Below are 17,831 nucleotides of genomic sequence, written 5' to 3'. Positions count from 1 at the left end.
GTAATTATATATTATTATTGTATTTAAAGACTTATCTAAAATAAATGACATGGCAACATATGTTTTTTATATATTAGTAAAAATACATAATCAAACTAAGCATGTGAATAGTGGAAAAATTAAAGTTAGTTATCCAACATTAACTACACAAGTCGACTCACTCCTAAAATTAATATCAACTTACAATATAAGTTCTGTCAAAAAAATAGATGCTTAATTGCAACCATAAGGTCTACATTTATCATTATTATACTCCCTTCATTCCATTTTTTTTTTACATATTCTATTTTCGACATTTTCCTCTTACAATCCGTACATTGCACGGACTAAAGGCTAGACCGGACCATTGATTAGTATGTCTTCTTAACAAGCGAACGCATATAGTCCCTAAATAATTCTCTCTTGCTCAATTCATTTCCGAACACTAAATAAGTAAGAATCTTTATTAACTTGATAAGAATTTTTAATGTTCATTTTTCATTTTAAATGAGCAATATAAAAATAAGCACAACATTTACATGATCATGGAGCAAATTTTTAATTCAAATTAAGTGTTACCCATATCAGACTTCTTGCAGGTGTACTCTTCTATAATAGGCATATGTCGCTATGTGCATAAGCTAAAAAATTATGAGGTAAAAAAAATCATTGAATCAAAACTTCGTGGTATTATACACTGCCTTCAAACAAATATCTACCAACAAAGATTGCTATAATTTTTACAAATGATTATTAGCACTTGGCACACCCTGAAAAGAATTAAGAGCCTATACATGAAGGGGCAAGTTCTCAAGTACAAGGCATACACAAACTGGGATTCTTCAATAAGTGATTACAATATAATATTGACATATAGCAGTCCCTGACATGGACGAAAACAGTAAAACAAAAGAAAAACCATGGCATCACAATGCAGACATCATTGTGGCCTGTAATATCCACTTTGATGAGGAGGATAGGGACTTGGAGCAGTGTATGGTGGTCGAGGGTAAGATGATGGCTGTTGGCCATGTGCATTGTAATATGGACCTCGCCATCCTGGATAAGCAGGCTGCCCGTATTCATAACTGGTTGGAGGCTGCTGGTGTGGTTGTTGGGGTGGGTATGGAGAGCCACTTGAAGGTGGAGCATGGTACGGAGGTGGATGAGGTTGCTGAGAGGGGCCTTGTGAGGAACCATAAGGAGGAGCATATCCAGGCATTGAGGAACTCTGTGGTGGCTGATAATAAGGAGGAGGTGCTTGAGGTCTAGAAGCTTGGGAAACATTTCCAGCATCTGTTTGTTGCGGAGATGGGTGATAATAGGAGGGAGGTGGCTGTGCCCTAGGAGCTACATTTCCATTTTCTGTTTGCTGCGGAGACATTGTTCTTGGAGGCTGATGGGCTTGGCCTACTGACGGGTAGCTTTGATTACCCGAATTCCTATCCTGGAAGCTGAGGCCTGATATTTGTCTCTGCACATCTTCTATCATTTCACGGCACTGGATATTTCTGGTCATCACAAAATCACTACACTGTTGCTTTACATTCGTAATTGCATCCTGTTTCAGGGAAACACCACATAATAACTACATCAACCACAACTGATTTAGCAGTATCAAATAGTCTATTGGAAATTATTAATCATTATGGTCAGATTGGTCACAGAATAACCAGTACAGAAAGAAGTTGCTTTGCAAATTGATATAATCTCGAGAATTGAAGTAATATTGAAGATATCCAGATAGACAGACCTGGAGCGTTACATAGAACTTGAGTCCCTCATTTATGTTATCCTTGATTTCTCGGTACTTTGCTATGGCAGCTTCAATCTGCTTAAAGCACTTCTCACGAGAAGCTGTAATATCGTAACATAAACCATTAAAAAAAAGAATGATGGAAAGTAAAGGCATGATGCATGAATTATGATACCAAAACCACAAAATTAAAGGAGCTGTAAAAGCCCGCTACTTAAAGTTGGGAGGAATAAAGAATAAAAAAAAAATTGCATTGTCCCACCTCTCCCCCCAGCACACTCCTAAGAAGAGGAAACAAGTATATATAGGTTTAAAGAACAAAACCAAGAAAAAGAAAAGAAAAGGTATGAAATTAAGAGACTTCATGCTTTGCCTTTGCAACTCTAAACACAGATGAATTGCATGAAGTCTCCTAAATCCACTCGAAGCCTTTTCTACAATCTTCCCTCTCCATTTCTCAAGCGAACTTACATTATTGACTCAGGGCGCTATACCAATGTTAGCTTATTATTACTCGAAGTCGATCACATGGTAATAAAATTAACGAGTATGACTATCCTGCCTCATATCTTTCTGGAATATTGCTTGTTAGCATGAAATCTGTACTTGGTTAGCACACAGAATTGAATAATAAACTACATAGCTAAAAGAAAGATAGCTCATCCTTGGATCACTTACTCGAAAATTGCCATGATAAATGGTGATTTTTTATACTTTTCCTTACAAGTTAATTAGAGAAGAAATAGTTTCTCATTAATCAATCATTGACGAGCGTCATGACAAATAAAACCTGGAGTGGTAAATTGAGAAAATTATGTCAGATTTATCCACTATTCTAAGCAGATTTTCTTTCCCAAGACAAATTCAAACCTTCCACAGCCAAAAACTTCTGAAAAAAAAGCATATTATTAGCGGTTGTACTTTAGAATGCAGCTTGAACAGTAGGGAAGGAAAGATCTGCATGAATCTTGATGTCCAGCCTCGCATGTTTTCTAGTAATTTTATATCAGGCATAAATTTGAAGTATTTAAACAAATAGGACCATGGCTTATGGGAAATAATGTCATCTCAGGACTTCATTCTTTGTCCTTTTTAGCAAGAGAGTAAGGGTTCTTTTTGGAGGAGAGAAAAGGGGGCATTTAAGACTGAAGCCAAACTCTTACAACACTTTGACCCAACTTCAAAGGCTGTATACGAACTTCCCTCTTACCTTTTGGAAAAAAAAAAATATATATCAAACCAATTAAAAATAATAAATATAAAGCCATGATTAGAGAATTTAAAGGGACAAAATGAATTGATGAAAATAAAAGATAAACAGCAGAAAATGAAGATTTTGCAAGCTTGTATTGTACAGCTTGTACTAGTACTTGAAGTTCAGTGAAACTGAAAAAAAATTACGAATGCAAGCTAAGGCTAAGATGGTGATCTGGGATGAAAACAAGGACAGCTCCACCTTAAAATTGAGAAAAAAAGACTCCATCCTAATAAGACGAAGGGAAGCTTGCTAAACTCAAATTTCTATATGATTAGGATGAGGTATGCATCAGGGATGATAAATTTGTGATGAGACTATTGGGCTTGTTCAGCATGAAAATCCTAGAATGCCAATTGATATGGTTTGTATCCAGTAGAGAAGTTGCCTGCCAGATGACTGAACAAGCTCACCAATTGCAGAATACAGGGAATAAAAGAGCAGCTAGAATCCCATCGAAAGAACCACATCTAATATTGCATCTCTACACAGACAAACTACTTTAACGCCACCACCAAGTGGTAGATGAAATGCAAGCAGCTTTCAACTACGACCCAAATGCAACCAACCCTACAACTCCATCCATAACAAAATAACAATTCGAGACCAATAAAATCCTTCTCCTTAATCTCTAGTCTTTGGTGTCAAATGAAAAGGTTAAATGACAGGTACAAAACAAATGAAAATCACAGTAGCAAATCAACTAATTGATATAGCATAGGCATTACTAAAGTTGAGTACAAAAGTCAGCACCTTCACAACAATGTTAAATGCTTCGTGCGGACCAAAAGAGAATATCAGAGGCAGGGTAGCAACTACTTCCTTAAACTTGCAGTTGCATACATATAAACTACTCCGTGAAGATAAAAGAATGTACAGTAAATTTGTGATAGATTCAGATCAGTCACACAGCAAAACCAATATAGCAGCAATGCAAGTTGTAACAGGCTGGTTTCCGGACTTTGATATGAATACAAACATGGAGAACTTTCAAGATTTACTAACTACGTATAAGGAAAGTTTGTCCCTAAACATTGATGCAAGCCTAGCAAGCAACGCACACTTTCTTAGATATCAAAGCAAAGCTACGGTTTGTTTAGTAGCTTTTCTTGGTATTTAAATTATTTCTTTGATTAGTTTACTTAGATTTTGCTTTTCTTGGTATTTAGTTTATTTCTTTCACTTGAAAGGGTTTTTCTTGGTTTAAGCATTAGGATTCTTTAAAAGTTATTTTAGTTAAGTTGTTAGAGTTGCTAGAACCGTGTAGCTTGATTTCCAAGCTAAACTAGTATTCTACTTGCAATAGATTTCTAGGACAGATAGAATTTGATCTAGGATTGAATTAGGGATTTGTCCTAATCTTTCTAGGTTAATTAAACTTATAAATAGGGCTGTACACACATGCAAATTTCAGATTATGAAATACAGAAAATTGAAGTTAAACACTTTCTTTAATTGATTACGATCAATTGCTGTTTTAGTTTGTTTTAGTTAAAACATTCGTTTAGAGCTAGGTAATTAGGTGGATTCTTAGTTAATTACTCTTGGTTTTGGTTTAATTCTTGGTGGATTTCCTGTATAGAATTAAGCTTAAACACTTATCCTTGTGTTTGTTGATTTTTGGATAGATAATCACATCAGACTGGGAACTTCTGCTTTTAACTAGCAAATTAATAAAGATGGAAGCTATAATATTGATTGATAATGGTGGAAGGGTTACCAAATGATAGGGTTAATAGCTTTAGGCTATCACTCTCAAAATAGCTTGAGGCTATCACTCTGTAACAATGGTTTTCCAATACAAAATTCTGCCTATCTTTTCTATTCCCCTTTCTTTCTATTTATACTAAAACTAAAGACTACTAACCTAGTACTAGACTACCCATATCACCCCTCCTTAAGCTAGTCTATTACAAAATTATGGAATGTATATGGTCCAGATAGAATCAAATAGCCTGACTATTGACACTAAATATAACTATGCATCACTGTACTCGGATTTTAACTTATAGTTAGACACAAAAACTACTCCCATTATTTATTGCATTAAGCTCAGATATTGTTAGAAGGAATTAAGCAACAAACACAATAGATATTCATAGATCTAATCTTTGTTAACTTTAACAAAAAAATAAAAAATAAATAAAAAAGAAGAAGAAGAGGGGACACGTGATAATTTCTTGTAGAGATTTCAGATATAATTAAGCAATGTTAAGAACTTGAAAAACAAACATAAATGCAAACTCTGACAAAAAAAAAAATTACCCTTGAAATCTTCAAGATTAAAGATAGCAGAAAACTGATCATTCTGAGCCTGAAACAAGAAAGCCAAGCAAGAAATAAGGGAGCAAATCACACAATACAATTATAGTACAAATCCTGAATAGCCTAGAAATCGCCGAATGACAAGGTAAGAAACAAGACACCAAAAAATCACTTTCTAGAAACGCGATGCATATGTTTCAACTACATTACCAAGCGGCAAGTCATAACTCGTAAGGATGAACATTTTTGACAGTAGTGTTCTAGAGAACAGTTATAAGTGATAGATGCACATAAATTTTCCTGTTACAGAAACACACATGATATGGTATAAAGATAGAGGCTTCGAAAATTAAAAATCTGTTCCTGTAACAAGAAAAGAACCAATTATCTTAATGAGTCATAGCTTATGGGTAACAATAAGCAGTCAGGTCACATCAGTGATTACAGTAACAGTTAGCAAATTGCAGAATCATCATTTCAAAAGCAGTGCCACAAAGAGTTGACACTTTCTTGATCTGAATTTCCAATTAAGAAATTTGAAATATAAAAGTCCAAATTATTCTAAACAATTTTTTATTCATGAAAATTATAAATTGAAATCAATGATTCCTGAATAACCACGCAAGCCACACCAAAGGTCTGATCAGAATCGGACACCGAATGCCTATGAAAAGCTCCTGAGATACGAGACGACATCCCAAAGGAAAGCCAAACAGTAAGCCTACATCAGATATTTTAAATCTTCCTTTCCAGCCAGATCACCACAGAATCCCCATTAAAGCACAAACCAAAATTTACTAATTCCTTCGTTTCCTTTTAGTTGACACGTTTTGACTTTATACACTATTTACATATCTTACTTTAACTTTGTTTTATGATTTAGTGTTAAGAAAAGACAATCATGTGGGGGGCTTGTTAGATTCGACTTAATGTCTATCTTCTAATTATCAAATTTTTATAACTGTTGCTAATATGTAATTGAAAATATTTACATTTAAAAGTATGCGTAGGCAAACGTGCCTAAATCAAATGTGTCAGCTAATATGAAACGGAGGAAGTATATATAATCAATAGTGCTCTATTGCAAGTGTTTCAAGAAGTTTGCTAAAGTGACTTTAGAAATTATTACTTGTTGCCAAAAAGAAATTTACTTTAACAGAATAACAAACTAAAATTAAGCTAAATATTATAACAAAAAGATTGATGACCTGGATTTGCATCAATAGCTGCCCTTGTGCCTGGATATTTCTAGAAATCTCCTCGCAGATGTGATCATATTTTGCAATTTCCTTTTTAAAAAGATCCTCATAAGATCCAGTGGATGTCATCAGTTTCGGCAGTATGTCATCCTGAAACAAATGGCATGTATGTCAACCAAAGTAGGCAGTAGAATATAACAATAAGACATGTCATGCTATATGAGCCCCTGCTACGATGACCCAAAAGGGAACTCTACTTTACCCCTTATTTTCAATAAACACATGATCCATACACTTTGGAATCCCTCCACCAAGTAACAAAGGATAATGTTTCAAAAAGAATAAAGGCAGCTAACAATTATTAGTCAAACATATAATTCGTTCAGAGGGTTGTTGACGCCTAGTTAGTAAAAGCCCCTACTCTATTTCAAATCTGAATCATTATTATAAACAATATATATGACTAAAACAATTTGAATCATTAAGCATCAACAAAATTTAAATCCTTGAGAGTTTCACAATAAAAACAGAAAAAGATAAGGCAAAAGAAACAAAATAGCAGCAAAAAATATATCCAAGAAGTGGAAAAGGAGGATTATTTTCGTAGCCCAAGAACCCCACAAAAATATTCAAAATCAATTCTGTTAGTAATTATTCACATTGGAGCCATTGGAGGGAAATGCCAACATTAAAGATTTAAAAGCCTGACACAATCATGCACACCTTTCTTTTCATTTCTTTAAGCATATCTTCAAGGCCTGCCCGTTCAGCTCCGAGAGTCTCCAGTTGCCTCTGCACAAACGAGAAGGTAAGGTATAATGATAATGAACAAGAAAACTAGTTTTTTGCCTCTGCACAAAATCAAATTCAAATTTGAATTTAATTTGAACTGATAAAAGCATTTGGTATAAGAAATATCATATTGAAACAACGTACAGTATACAATTTACAATGCTGATCACTCAAACTTACTTCCTTGATAGCAAATAGGGCCTTTACACTTGGCATCAGAGGACTAGAGAAAGGGAGAAAAATTTAAAATTTCTTAGCAGAAAGTAGAAACAAGGATATTAAAAATGCATCCCATTTATTTATCTCTTGTCCTCATGGAAATCATTGCCTCCAGTCTACAATACTAAAGTATCATTTATTTATGTACAGGAAAGGAAAAGAAATCAAGAAAGCTAAAGCCACAATTATTTTTTGGCTAACAGGTGGAACATCATAAATTCCTTGTACAGTGTTTGAGTTGTGATTTATAGAAAAGGGTAAAGAAAAGGGAAACCTACTTTCTTTTTTCCCCCTCCCTATTTTTCACAGCCAGAAGCCCTCACTGCCAACCTCTCCCTTTCCCCTCCCTCCAGCATAACCTCTATGCCTCCACAACTATCCTCTAACCTCACTCATCTTCTTACATGTATCCACCGCCATTGAATAACAAACAGTGTTACCTAATACTGTGGATCCCCCAGAGAATTGTCTATTAAAAACACATGCGTATTGGAACACATGTACTGGTATGACGGCACAATTTTGCTCTAACTTAACATAATTGGGTAGTGAATTGTGTTCCATGTATTAAAGTGCACCGCAGATAAGGTAATACTGCTAACAACACTAACGAATACCTTCTCAGATTACCTTCTCTCTTTCAAGTCCCAATATCCCAGTATTGCACAACCACATTCCTAGAGTGAACAGGAATGACTAGATTCAAGTCTATGGTAATTGAAATAGACTGAAAATTCCAGATCAGAAATCTCAACAGCCATTTTTAACCAACACGGCATCACATTTAAGCAAAATTTTAAGGTGATTGCAGCCTGATCGAACTTTGATTGAAATTGGTGTTTCACTAGATCGCAATCACTCAAATCTGCAATTTCCTTTTCATTTGCAATTTTGGAAATGGCAAAGATTCTAGTATAAGTCTTTGGATTTATGGTAGTTTCACATTCAACTATAACTACTTCCTGTTGTCAGGTGTTAGTCATTTATTTCTTCTTCTTCTTCTTTTGTTATTATTGTTGGTTTAGAAGAGAGTGAGTGGGTGATATTGTTTGCATTTTGTTGTCATGTTATTGGTCATCAAGGGGATAATGAAAGACGATAAGAGGTGGGGCAAGTTTCTAGGTTGGACGATGGGGATGGGAAAAGTATGGAGAAAGAAGTGGGGGTGTGCATAAGAAAGGAAGACTATTTGCAAACCATGGTGGGGGTAGAAGGATGGGATTAGGATGATTATTATGGAAGAAGTGAAGGATAGGCCCTGGTACCATGCCTCCATGGTGTAATGCATAAAGATTCCCTAATGTTATAGAGCTGGTTTTTCCATCATCCCCTAATGACCTTCCTTTCCTACCAAACTATTTCATAAATAAACCATTGAAACACAATTTGCATAGCTCTTCCGTAAATTTAGTCTTACTTATATATATGAATGTAATTCACCGTTTTAACTTTATTTCCAGGATAACATTAGCTACAAGCATCATCTCCTTTTAATAAATATAGAAATCGTTAATCATCGAGCTCACTAATATACATCAAGCAGACTGGGTTATTGCAAGGACATCAAGCAGAATAGGTTATCACTAGTAACATTACTCAACCTTCTAACACTCCCGCTGCAAATAAGCTTTTAATTCTTTTAGCAATGAGGGCACAAGGGATGTATCAAAGATTGCTTTACCAAATGATCCTTGGGCTAATATATATTAAGGATCCAAATTACTGGTCAAGGCATCAAGGGTATTTCATTAGATTTTGTGGCTCCAGTTATGAAAGAGGGGAAGAGAGTAGCGCGACTTCAGAATAAATGAACTACCAATCAAATAAGAGTTTCATATGAAAGACTTCTGATAGAATATAGACAAAACTGTAGCCTTGCCATGTGTGATGAATCAAGAGAGAGCCCCAGTTGTCCTAACCTACAGCAGAAGGCAACTAAACCCCCGCACCAGATGGTAAACCATGAACCAATCTAATATATAATCATTCTATTTGGATCAGTACAAAAAAAATAATAGCCATAATTGGACAAGTGATTAAGGGTAGAGACACAAGGAGACAATGAGAATAATTGACATGTTCATTTACTTGCATTATACGCATATATGCGTAAACAACTATGTTAAAACAAAGAACCGGAAAGAAATACTACCAAACTTTGCTTCAAAGCTCCAACTACTGCATCCTCATTAGCATCCAAAGACATGATTGGCTTTGCAAGAGTTGGAAGTGCAGCCTCAATCTGACAAAAAACAGAAGTGAACCATGAATGGGCAAGTATATATAATTAACAGGAATATGCAAGTTAAAAACTTTTTCCCTCAATCTTTCCAGATGGTGAAGGAGGTTCACAAACAGAAGCATTCATACAATCAATCAAAAGGTCAACCAACAACTCTGCGAACAGAATGCACCATAAGGCTCAGGTCAAAGCACAATAAAAAATAAAAATAAAATATATTAAGAGCATGTTTGGTTGGAGTGCTTTATGATTGGAAATGGATTCAAATAAACCATTACTGTTACCAAGTGTTTGGTTGGAAGGTTTGGGTAACAATAACCATTACTCAAAGGTAATGGCTTCCACCCATTTGTTACCTCTCTAAAACCTAAGGTAACAATTATCCTTACTCTCAAACAAAAATAAAGGAAGATAGGTTTAAGTGATTCCTTTCCATGATTAAACCAAACAAATGGAAAGGTAAGAGTTAAATGATTTCTTTCCTCCCACTTATTTGTTTCATTTCCACTCCATTTCCATTAGTCATACCAAACGCCCCCTAAGTGCACAACTCAAGACTACGCATAAAAAAAGCTGAATGATTAAGTCCCAAAAGGTTCTGAAGAGTCATTCTAGTATTGCAAAGAGATACTTCGTACATGTGTAAGATACAAACATTACACCAGTGCATAGAGTTGCCAGTAGCAGACACCATGACAGTACATACTTAAATGCAATAATTTAAAGATGCCTCATAGGAAAAATGCAAAACCAAGAAGATAAACAATTTTCCAGTGATTGCTAGTCATGCTAGATGATGAGGTTTTACATTATATTAGCAGTCTCACATGTTCCTTTATATATCCTATCAGCAATAAAGATCTTTCATAAGAATAAGCAAGGCAATAAGCTGACAGCCCATGACAGAAACTATGGAAAGGCTAATACTAATAGACAATTCCTGCAATACTAAAAAATTCTAAGTAGCTTAATTTCCCAGAACCCTTACCTAACTCCTGCAATACTAAAAAATCCTCATATTCAAAAGGGAAGACAAGAAAGTTTTCATAATCAATCATATGATCCAATCCACTTGTCGATCAGATTAAAAGAAACTTTTCAAGTTCAGGATATACAGTAACAGAACCTCTCTAAAGACAACAATGATAAGAGGTAAATGGTCCTCACAAATATGCCTATTCTATATGCTTCAACATACAAAAAACAAGAGGGTATACTATAAACCAAAATGACATTATTAAGCAAGATACAGGAACATACAGGTTGGCGATCAAGTATGGACATGAGGGCAGAATGGTCTTTGACAGAACGCTCAATTCTAGCATCACTTTCTCCAGCTTGCTTTAAGTTAGCAGCAAATCTGTTCAGCCTATCCAGAAGGTTCTTTGTAAGTGTACTGGATTGAGGCCTTGTCCACCGTGTGCCAAACTGGCTTCTAAACTGAGAATCCTCTTGAGCTTCTTTCTGTAAAAGTTCCTCTGTCTGTACCAATAATTCATGATTGACCCTTCTCAGATCTCTAAGTTGTTGTAACTCACCATCTAGTCCAGCTGGACCACCACTAATTTGCACTGCTTCCACATCTTCTCTGAGATTTTCTGGAAGGCTCACATTCCCTTCTAAAGCAAGAAGAGATTCAGGTAAGTCCATTTCTTTAAGCCTCACTCTAGCTAGCTCGCTCCCCTGCTGCAGTTTCTCAGCTTGGGTTCTAATAACATCATCAACCATCTCAGTGTACTTGGAAAGCGCTTTTGTACTGCTGTCTGGAACGAGTGATAAAAACATCTTCTCTTTGCTCGCATCCACTATCTCATCCAAAGGCATGGCTTTTACCAATGAGAATGCAGGTAGAGGAGCCAATGAACTGGCTTGTGGTACCCTTTGCAGGTACACTCTATCATTCTCTTTCATTGCCCTCTCCAGATTGCGATTAAGACTTGCCTCAAGCTTACTAACAGCATCCAGGAGCTGGGCAGGAGCTCCTTTAGTTGATCGCTTCACATCAGATAGAGCACTAATCCCAGACTTTAACCTAGCAATTTCTTCAGCTATCTCCTCTTTCTCATGGAGCTCTAAACTGTACCTGTAGCAAGCCTCAGCGAAAAAAAGAGATGCCTTGAGCTGCACATGAGCTATCCAAGTCTTGTCAAAATGATAGCTAAGAGGAGGAACACTGAGTGCAGCTAAAGCTTCTTCATAGTATATTCCAACCTGCGGATAATAAATTTAAAAACACATCCTGCTCAATTAGGAATGGGAAGCTTCAGCTAACAAATTAAAAAGCAAAAGCTACCATCCTGCTTTACAAGTCAAAATGAAGCTGAATATCATTGGATGCTTGGAATGACAAAAATCTACGCCGGTTACTGTGAGCCTATATAGTTAAATTACAGACTATCATATCAAAACCATCAGCAATAATTACTGAGTTGACAGATTCACAACTGTTCAAAAGAAACTGTATACATTCTCAGTTTTTTGCCACCACAGCACACCTTTCATCGATGCAGCAGCAGTGCCCGACAGGGAGAAACAGATGCAATGAGAATTATTCTCCAGTCATGCATCTCAATAAAAGGAGCCACAAACGCCTAATTCTTGCATTTAGAAAGGGTTAGAAAGTTGAATTTCTCCGAATATCAAACTATCCTTCAACCTCCCCAAAAATTATTGCAATATATGCTAATACTGGAATCTATGCTTCTAAGTTTCATATATTCCATCAAATTCCAACAACAAACCCATAACGGAAAAATGATCAACAATCACAAAAATTCACAAATCACAATCAAACCCTAATCAAACTCTCTAAAATCCCATCTCAAACACAACAAAATTCATCGAAAACTCGATTTAAAACCCAAATTACCTGACGAGAGATCTTGGAACAAGCACCAGGAGTACTCCCTTTAGCAATACTAGTCTCAAAAACACATTCCTGAGCCTGAGCCAACATCAACCTCTCCAACATCCCAGCACACTCAACTGAAACATCCACAGTCGCCGACCCACCAGCAGCCGCCTTCACCGCCACATTATCCCTCAAATAAGCGAAAACCCCGGCCGCGGTAACGAAATTATGCACCGCCTGCTTCCTCCCCTCCACCGTAGACCGATCAACAGACAACCCAATCTGACTATAAACAGCCCCCAAATTAAACAACACAGCCGCCTTCTCGAGGTGCAGATTAATCTGCGACGACTTGTTCTTCGTCTTAAAAGCATCAAACCATGTGAATTGCAGGGAATTGATGTGATCTTTATCAGGCGAAATGGGAAACCTAGTTTCCATAAGACAAAGGCATTTGAAGTATTTGAGCAGAGTATCGCGCTTAGCAGGCGGTGAATCGGAGGATTTCTCGATATCGGAACGGAGTTGTTTGACGGTTTCGAGATCGTCGTCTAGGTTTTGAGCTTCGCGCTCGGAGTAATGGAAGGTGATGTAGTTGCGTAGAGGACGGTAGAGGTCGAGGGAGTTGGTCTTCTTCTCGTAGACTGCTAGCATGAGGTTTGTTGTTGCTGCTGATGAGGTCGAGGTTGAGGTCGCCATTGTTGAGAGCTTGAGGAGGAGAGAGAAAATGAGGTGTTATGGATACTAACCTCCTTGTTGTCCTTAACGACGAAGGAAATTTCTGAAGAAATTTACAATTTTCGTACTGTTATTTATCAAATTCAAAATAAATGGAAAAAGTAACGCCTACGGTTGTGTGCAACATTTGCCAAAAACGAATGCATATATTATCTGCAACAATTTTTTTCTTTCTTTTTTTGGTAAAATTTAAGCAATAAATTTACAATATTACCCTTACTTAAAAATTAAATCATAGATTACATATCCTTAATGACATACAATAAACTCCTAATAATCTACCCCCTTAGTGACTCTCTCCAAATTAAAACCCCCTCAACTCCCCTATCCAACTCCCAACCACCCCATTCATTGAAGTTGCTTCAATCTTCATTAAAGCTTTGCCCAGATTTAATGGTTTAATCTGGATATCTCCAGATTTTTTCCATAAAACCTGTTTGTCTTCTTTTTTTTTTTCCTCATCTGTCTCACCCCTTCTCTCTCCTCTCTTGCAATACTTGTTCTTCACTTTCTCCGACTGAAACCCTAGTCCCCTATATCTTCAGATCTACTCCAAATTATGAGCAACCACAAAGACTACGTGAGTCCCCTAAACAACAAACTCTTGAAAGTGATGATGTCCCTTCCTTCACTCGGTACAAATTGCAAAGAGGATCTGGGTTGTTAAAGCCCGTCCGTCGCTGCTGAGCCTGTTTTTCAAGATTCAGCCATGGAAAAAGAGGGGCGAAACTTGTAGAGTATTGTTTCGGGGTTTTTTTTATGTCCTGCGGGAGAGTTACAATTCCGGGACTGGTATCCTTGCGTCTGTACCTGCAAAACAACGGAGACTCCTTGTGGTGGGAGTTCCGCCTCCGACGGTCAAGTTAGTATTTGTTTGAGGAGTAATAAATGCGGAAAAGTAAAGGTTGGGAGATCTGGTTCCTCTAGGGGAGGAGTGATCAATGTGTTTAGGTTCTCTAGGTGAGGTTAATTAATTGCTGAATTCCCCTTAATGAGGATTAATTAGAGTATTTATAATCTTGGGAAACGTGTCAAATACTAGGTTTAAGTTAACCTAGGGCTGACTGGGCTTCCCTTGGAAATTGGACCTAGGTGGCCATTTGACCTGCTTGGCATATGGAGGCCACGTGGCGTGACACAATTGGTCCATGGTGGACAGATCAACGCCTGACACGTGGCAGGCTCCTATTGGCCCATGTGGCGGACACATGGCAGGGCCTGATTGGTCCACTTGTTAGATGATGATTGGTAGGGAAAAATCCCCTAATCAAGTATATCTCGAGTGATGACTCAAAGGAGGAGGGTATGACAATTTACAAAGAGAAGAGGGATGTGTTGGTCCTTCCTGACTCTCCACAAGGTTTTAGTACAAATCTCCCTAAAAACGGGGTGAAGAAGGAACCTGTGTTGGTTATTGAGGTTCCCTCTTCACTAGGGGAGGTGACGAGGGTGTTTGCTGAGCCTCCAACTGTTAGGGCCACCCCTGGCTCCGGCATGGGAGGAAGAGGGCCAGATCTGTCTTCACCGTCGATTGCTCTGACTGGGACCCTGAGTATATGTCCTATTTAAGGGACAAGTACCCTCATGACTTCCCCCCCTCAAATTGATGCTGCAGCGTAACTTCTGAACCCTAATTTTGATTTCTGTTGTTAGTTGGTATCTGTTTGGCTTGATAAAATTGTTGATGTGGGTGTTCAGTGTGATTGTTTGATTCCCCTGTTAACTATGTTGTTGGACTATACTCATTGCATGTGTTTGGTTCTGAATTTGTTTAAGTTCTTGGTCTGTGAAACAACGTTTGTTGTTCACAGATCTGTGGATTTGTTGATGTTTTCTGGTGGAAGTTTTTATGTAGGTGAGTTTGTTGTTGTTGTTGGTTTTGATATGTGAGTGTGAGTCCTTTGAAGTGAAGGCTGCTGGATTATGTTAGTTGCCTGTGTTTGATTATAATGTTTGTGAAAGGGTGTTTGTTTGGCACAGATCTGTGGATTTGTTAATGTTTTTTGGTGGAAGTTATTATGTTGGTGAGTTTGTTGTTATTGTTGGTTTTGATATGATGGTTTCTGGTGGTTGATTTGTGTTTTGGTAAGTATGTTGCTGATGGTCCGTGGTGAATGTTTTGTGTTGGATCTTGAATAAGTTATTGGTTAGTTCATGGCCAAGGGAATGAAAGATTGATGAATGATGAGTTAGTGTGGATGGTTGTTTGTGTGGAGTCCCATTTCAATGTTGCCTTATTTTGCTTGCTAGTCAGTGCCTCTGTGTTTTTTATTGAGTCCCCAAAATGGATGTTTCCTGTGCATTCATTCCAAATGATGAAGGGACTCACTTTGAGCATGCTTTGTAGGTTAGTTTTGCTCCAACAAGTGCATTTTAAAACTTGTTGTTTGAGGTAACAACCTACACATAGCAACTGAAAAAAAAAAAAAAAAAAAAAACATCCTTGATGGAATTCATTCTTGAATATTCATTCTTCCCATTCATTGAGTTGCATACAAAAACCTTCATTTTCACATCCACTACACACAATATTTCACTACATGACTGCCTAAAGACAAGATATTTAATGTACCAAAATACACATAACCAAATCATAATAAGCATTTAAACAAAAACATATGCTTACTTTACACAAAAAAACTGTTGTGAGTTCATATTTGGTTAGGTGTGGAAGTCATGTTGTCTTTAAAAGCTAGTGTTGTGCCTAGTCTGCATCAACCTCTGTATCCAAGTACTCTTCATGTTGTTGATGAATAGGAATGAGAAGTGTGTTGAGGTGTTGAACTGCTTCTTCAATGAGTTCCTTCTCAACTTCTAGAAATTCTAGCAGTAGGCCTAAACTGTCCAACTTTTTCATCCCCATGTGAGGCAGATTGAAATTATTCCCACCTTCTTTTTCTAAAATCATTTTCATAACACTTTGCAAAGTGATCCATGTATACTTGTTGAGTATTGGATCAAACCATTCATAGGCCTCATACACCTTTTCTATTAACTCTTCAATCTTTTTTGGAAATGATTGGTATTGCAAGGATTGTATGACCTTGAACAATCCAAGATCCAGTACATTAAGATCTGGAGATTGTGCAGGTTGGAAAACCAGTTGTATGTTGAACCCATGTGTTGTACATGCTGCCTTGAACTCTTCATCCCTTGGAATTTGATGTGGTCTGCCATTGTCCCATTAGATGAATATATCCTTAGGCAAACTAGGGTGCCATTGCTTGTGTATTGCTGGGATGATGTTAGTTAACAACATTTTTCTGATTTCTTCTCTGGTTACACTCTGCACAGCCTTTGTTTCAAGAGTCCCTGCATCTCTGTTCTTTCTTTTCTTCTTGGCCAATTGCTGGTAGGTGAATGGAAAAATTCCATACTTACCATCATGTAGCATGTTCCCAGTTAAGTCATATAGGGGCTTCCCAATCATTGCCATGAACATTGCTTTAATTTTGTACCTTTTGGATTGTTGACACATGTATGGGTTTTCTTCCTTTGGCAAGAGGTAGAACTGCCTTGTCTCTGGGTTCATGTAGAACCATTTCTCATCTATGTGAATGACTTGTTGCATATCAATGAAAGTTGGATTTCCAACTTGTGGGATTGGGTGAATATGGGCTAATGCCCACTTGAGTCTTGCCACTTTGTGATTTGGTGTGAGTGTTGGATGGTTGGCTGCTGAATGTGTTCTAAGTCTGCCCTTTTTCTTCAAGTTGTGAAGGAATCCATGTGATACCTTCAGAGCTGCTGCATAGCTTCTCTCTGTGGTCCTTTTGTACAGAGGCACTGACTGCATGTACTCATCACTAATAAATTTGGGCTGTGGTCCTATTTCCCTAATTTGTTGCTTCTGACATCAATGACATTCCCTTTGGCTATGTTGTCTAGTACAAACTGCCACACTCTTGTTGTGCTCCTGTGTACCCCATACTGTTTTGCCACTGTTGACAAAAACCCCCTGGGTAGTTGTCCCTCATGCATTTGCAAAAGGAACTAATCAATGATCTGGCATTTCTTTTGCACTGTTAGTTGCTTTCTACTTATTGGATGTCCATGTCCTGCTTCTTCCTCTGCATTGCTGTCTCCCTGACTGTCTTCATCACTGTTGTCCTGTGCATTGTAATGAGATTGTCCCTCCTGTAACAGTTGCTCTATGCCAAAAAAAACCTGATCAAAGGACTCTTCCATGTGTTCTGTGTGTCCCTTTTTGTTTCTTTCCACAGATTAGAAGGTTGGTGATGAAGTTTTGGTTACTAATTGTTTTTGAAGTGCTGTTGAAGCGGAACCCCAATGCTGCCCTAATCCTAGGACTAATTGTAGTTTAGGCAGTTTTAATCTTAACCTATGAACTTGTAATTAATGGGGTCTTTTGTGAACTGTTGATGGAAGCTTTTGGGACAAAATGGTGGATGATGTCTATCTTTGAAAAATTTGAACAAGTTGTATGCCCTTTTATAGTGGGCAGTATTAGAAGGTTAATGTCTTTTTTTTTAATGTGTTTATTTTATTCAAATGTTGTACGTTGGTGGGAAATG

At 37.3% G+C, this 17,831-nt stretch overlaps 2 protein-coding genes across 2 annotated transcripts; both read right to left on the bottom strand.

Annotated features, from left to right (window-relative positions):
* Window positions 1-628: 628 nt before the first annotated feature.
* Window positions 629-13,357, bottom strand: LOC110694244 (vacuolar-sorting protein BRO1-like). The gene is made up of 8 exons (XM_021871421.1): window positions 12,577-13,357; window positions 10,968-11,918; window positions 9,618-9,707; window positions 7,178-7,246; window positions 6,464-6,604; window positions 5,256-5,304; window positions 1,733-1,836; window positions 629-1,540 (listed from the first exon to the last, which is right to left on the bottom strand). The coding sequence occupies exons 1-8, from the start codon at window positions 13,255-13,257 to the stop codon at window positions 920-922; spliced, it is 2,706 nt and encodes a 901-aa protein (XP_021727113.1). The 5' UTR covers window positions 13,258-13,357; the 3' UTR covers window positions 629-919.
* Window positions 13,358-16,000: 2,643 nt separating this feature from the next.
* Window positions 16,001-17,092, bottom strand: LOC110694301. The gene is made up of 2 exons (XM_021871477.1): window positions 16,554-17,092; window positions 16,001-16,466 (listed from the first exon to the last, which is right to left on the bottom strand). Exons 1-2 carry the CDS (start codon window positions 17,090-17,092, stop codon window positions 16,001-16,003), a joined length of 1,005 nt encoding a protein of 334 aa, XP_021727169.1.
* Window positions 17,093-17,831: the final 739 nt, after the last annotated feature.

This window comes from Chenopodium quinoa, unplaced genomic scaffold (genome assembly GCF_001683475.1).
Source record: "Chenopodium quinoa cultivar QQ74 unplaced genomic scaffold, ASM168347v1, whole genome shotgun sequence".
Taxonomy (NCBI): domain Eukaryota; kingdom Viridiplantae; phylum Streptophyta; class Magnoliopsida; order Caryophyllales; family Amaranthaceae; genus Chenopodium; species Chenopodium quinoa.
Note: the sequence above shows the minus strand (reverse complement) of the source record. Positions and strands in the feature narration are given on the sequence as shown.